Below are 1,819 nucleotides of genomic sequence, written 5' to 3'. Positions count from 1 at the left end.
TTTTTTTTTTTTAATTTTAGAGTCAAGGTTTTGCTGTCTTGCTCAGGCTGGAGTGTAGTGGTGTGATCATAGCTCACTGCTGCCTTGAATACCCAGGCTCAAGCAATCTCCTGCCTCATGAGTTGCTGGGATCCCACTCTGTGTGTTTGTGTGTTTGTTTGTTTTCTCCACTGTGTGGTTCTTGAAAAAGGATGCAGAAGGTATAAATCAAGCTAAAAATCAAATTTTGTGATAAGATCCCATACGGGTCCCCTGCAAACTTGCCACTGGATAGTAGCCAAATGGAGGGTCCCTTGAAGCCCAGGCCAAATGGTCCTGCTGTGGCCACGCCCCCACCAGCCCCCAACTTCCTCTGGGTCAGCCCCAACTCAGTCCAGTCCTCCTCCCAGTTCCTCTGCTTCTCTGAGTATAACTTGAGTTGACTTATGGTGCATTCCAGCTACCTGACTTATATCAAGCTGTCAACAGCAATCAAGCGTAATGAGAACATGGCCAAAGGTCTGCAGAGGGCTCTGCTGCAGCAGCAGCCAGAGGATGACAGCAAGCGCTCCCCCCGGCCCCAGGACCTGATCCGGCTCTATGACATCATCTTACAGGTGACCCTTGAGGACCGGGAAGGCAAGGGCCTGTCGTTTTCCTTTGCCTGTGTCAGGCACAAAATGACTTAACTTTGCATCACGAAAGGACTGTGACAAGCAGGACCTGTTAGTAGCTGGGAAAAGACAAAGGTCTTACACCAGTTGTGCAGTCTGTAAGCCACTACCTCTCAGACATGTTGATCTGTAGAGAATAGTGACCCCAGGTCATCACTGAGCACTTCACCTGTATAAGATGCTCCCAGGTGCCACAGAGCATCTGAGACCTGAGTCCATGCCATCTTGGCCCCCAGGGAGTTTGTCAGTCAGTAGGACTGTGAGACACACACAGTCAAGGCATCTGAGTAGATGCTAAGCAAAATAAAAGCTCAGAGCTGGAAGAGATCCCTTCCAGCTGAGATGGGCCAAGAAGTCTCTGAAGGCAGGTGAGCTAAGAGTTAAGTTGTAAAGGACAAATATGTTTCCAAGATCAGAGAGGGGAATGGAGGTGACACCAGGTGTGGCTGCTACCAGGGCACTTCACAGGCTTTTCCCCATTGTATTGACCTCGGGCTTTTTTTTCCTCACCCTTACCCGTTCTTACAAGGTCTTCTGTCAAAAATTCAATCTAAGATCTTCTCTTCATGAATTTTCTTGTTGCATCTGTTGTACAGAATCTGGTGGAATTGCTCCAGCTTCCTGGTTTAGAGGAAGACAAAGCCTTCCAGAAAGAGATAGGCCTCAAGACTCTGGTGTTCAAAGCTTACAGGTAACGTCCCATGGGATAGGCAGAGTTTTCCTCTGCCTCCCAGGTTCTGTAAGCATTGGGAGCATGACCCAGCCCATAGCAGTTGGAATCATTGGCCTTGAGTGTATGTGTTACCTTGCCTGTGATCACAGGAAGGTCAGCCCAGCATATTCAAGGGGAGTTTCTAAAGGCTGTGGCCAGTAGTGGCCAGTGATGATGTCTGCCGTCTGGCCAGGTCAGGGAGAGTGGAGCCACACGTGTTAAAGTTGGCTTCCTCGCTGGGCGCGTTGGCTCACACTTGTAATCCCAGAACTTTGGGAGGCCGAAGTGGGTGGGTCACCTGTGGTCGGGAGTTTGAGACCAGCCTGACCAACATGGAGAATCTCCATCTCCATTAAAAATACAAAATTAGCCGGGCGCGATGGCTCACGCCTGTAATCCCAGCACTTTGGGAGGCCGAGGCGGGCAGATCACAAGGTCAGGAGATCAAGACCAT

The 1,819-nt window shown here is 49.9% G+C and overlaps 1 protein-coding gene across 5 annotated transcripts in view; it reads left to right on the top strand.

The window, feature by feature from the left end:
- Positions 1–1,819, top strand: part of SRP68 (signal recognition particle 68kDa) — a 46,831-nt gene that overhangs the window by 38,620 nt on the left and 6,392 nt on the right. For all 5 annotated transcript variants that reach the window (XM_011982808.1, XM_011982731.1, XM_011982590.1 and 2 more), the window contains 2 exons: positions 440–596; positions 1,250–1,344. In XM_011982808.1, coding sequence (XP_011838198.1) covers positions 440–596; positions 1,250–1,344 — 252 coding nt within the window. The remainder of the gene's footprint in view (positions 1–439; positions 597–1,249; positions 1,345–1,819) is intronic.

The sequence above is a fragment of the Mandrillus leucophaeus genome, unplaced genomic scaffold (assembly GCF_000951045.1).
Source record: "Mandrillus leucophaeus isolate KB7577 unplaced genomic scaffold, Mleu.le_1.0 Scaffold1, whole genome shotgun sequence".
Classification (NCBI taxonomy): Eukaryota; Metazoa; Chordata; class Mammalia; order Primates; family Cercopithecidae; genus Mandrillus; species Mandrillus leucophaeus.
Note: the sequence above shows the minus strand (reverse complement) of the source record. Positions and strands in the feature narration are given on the sequence as shown.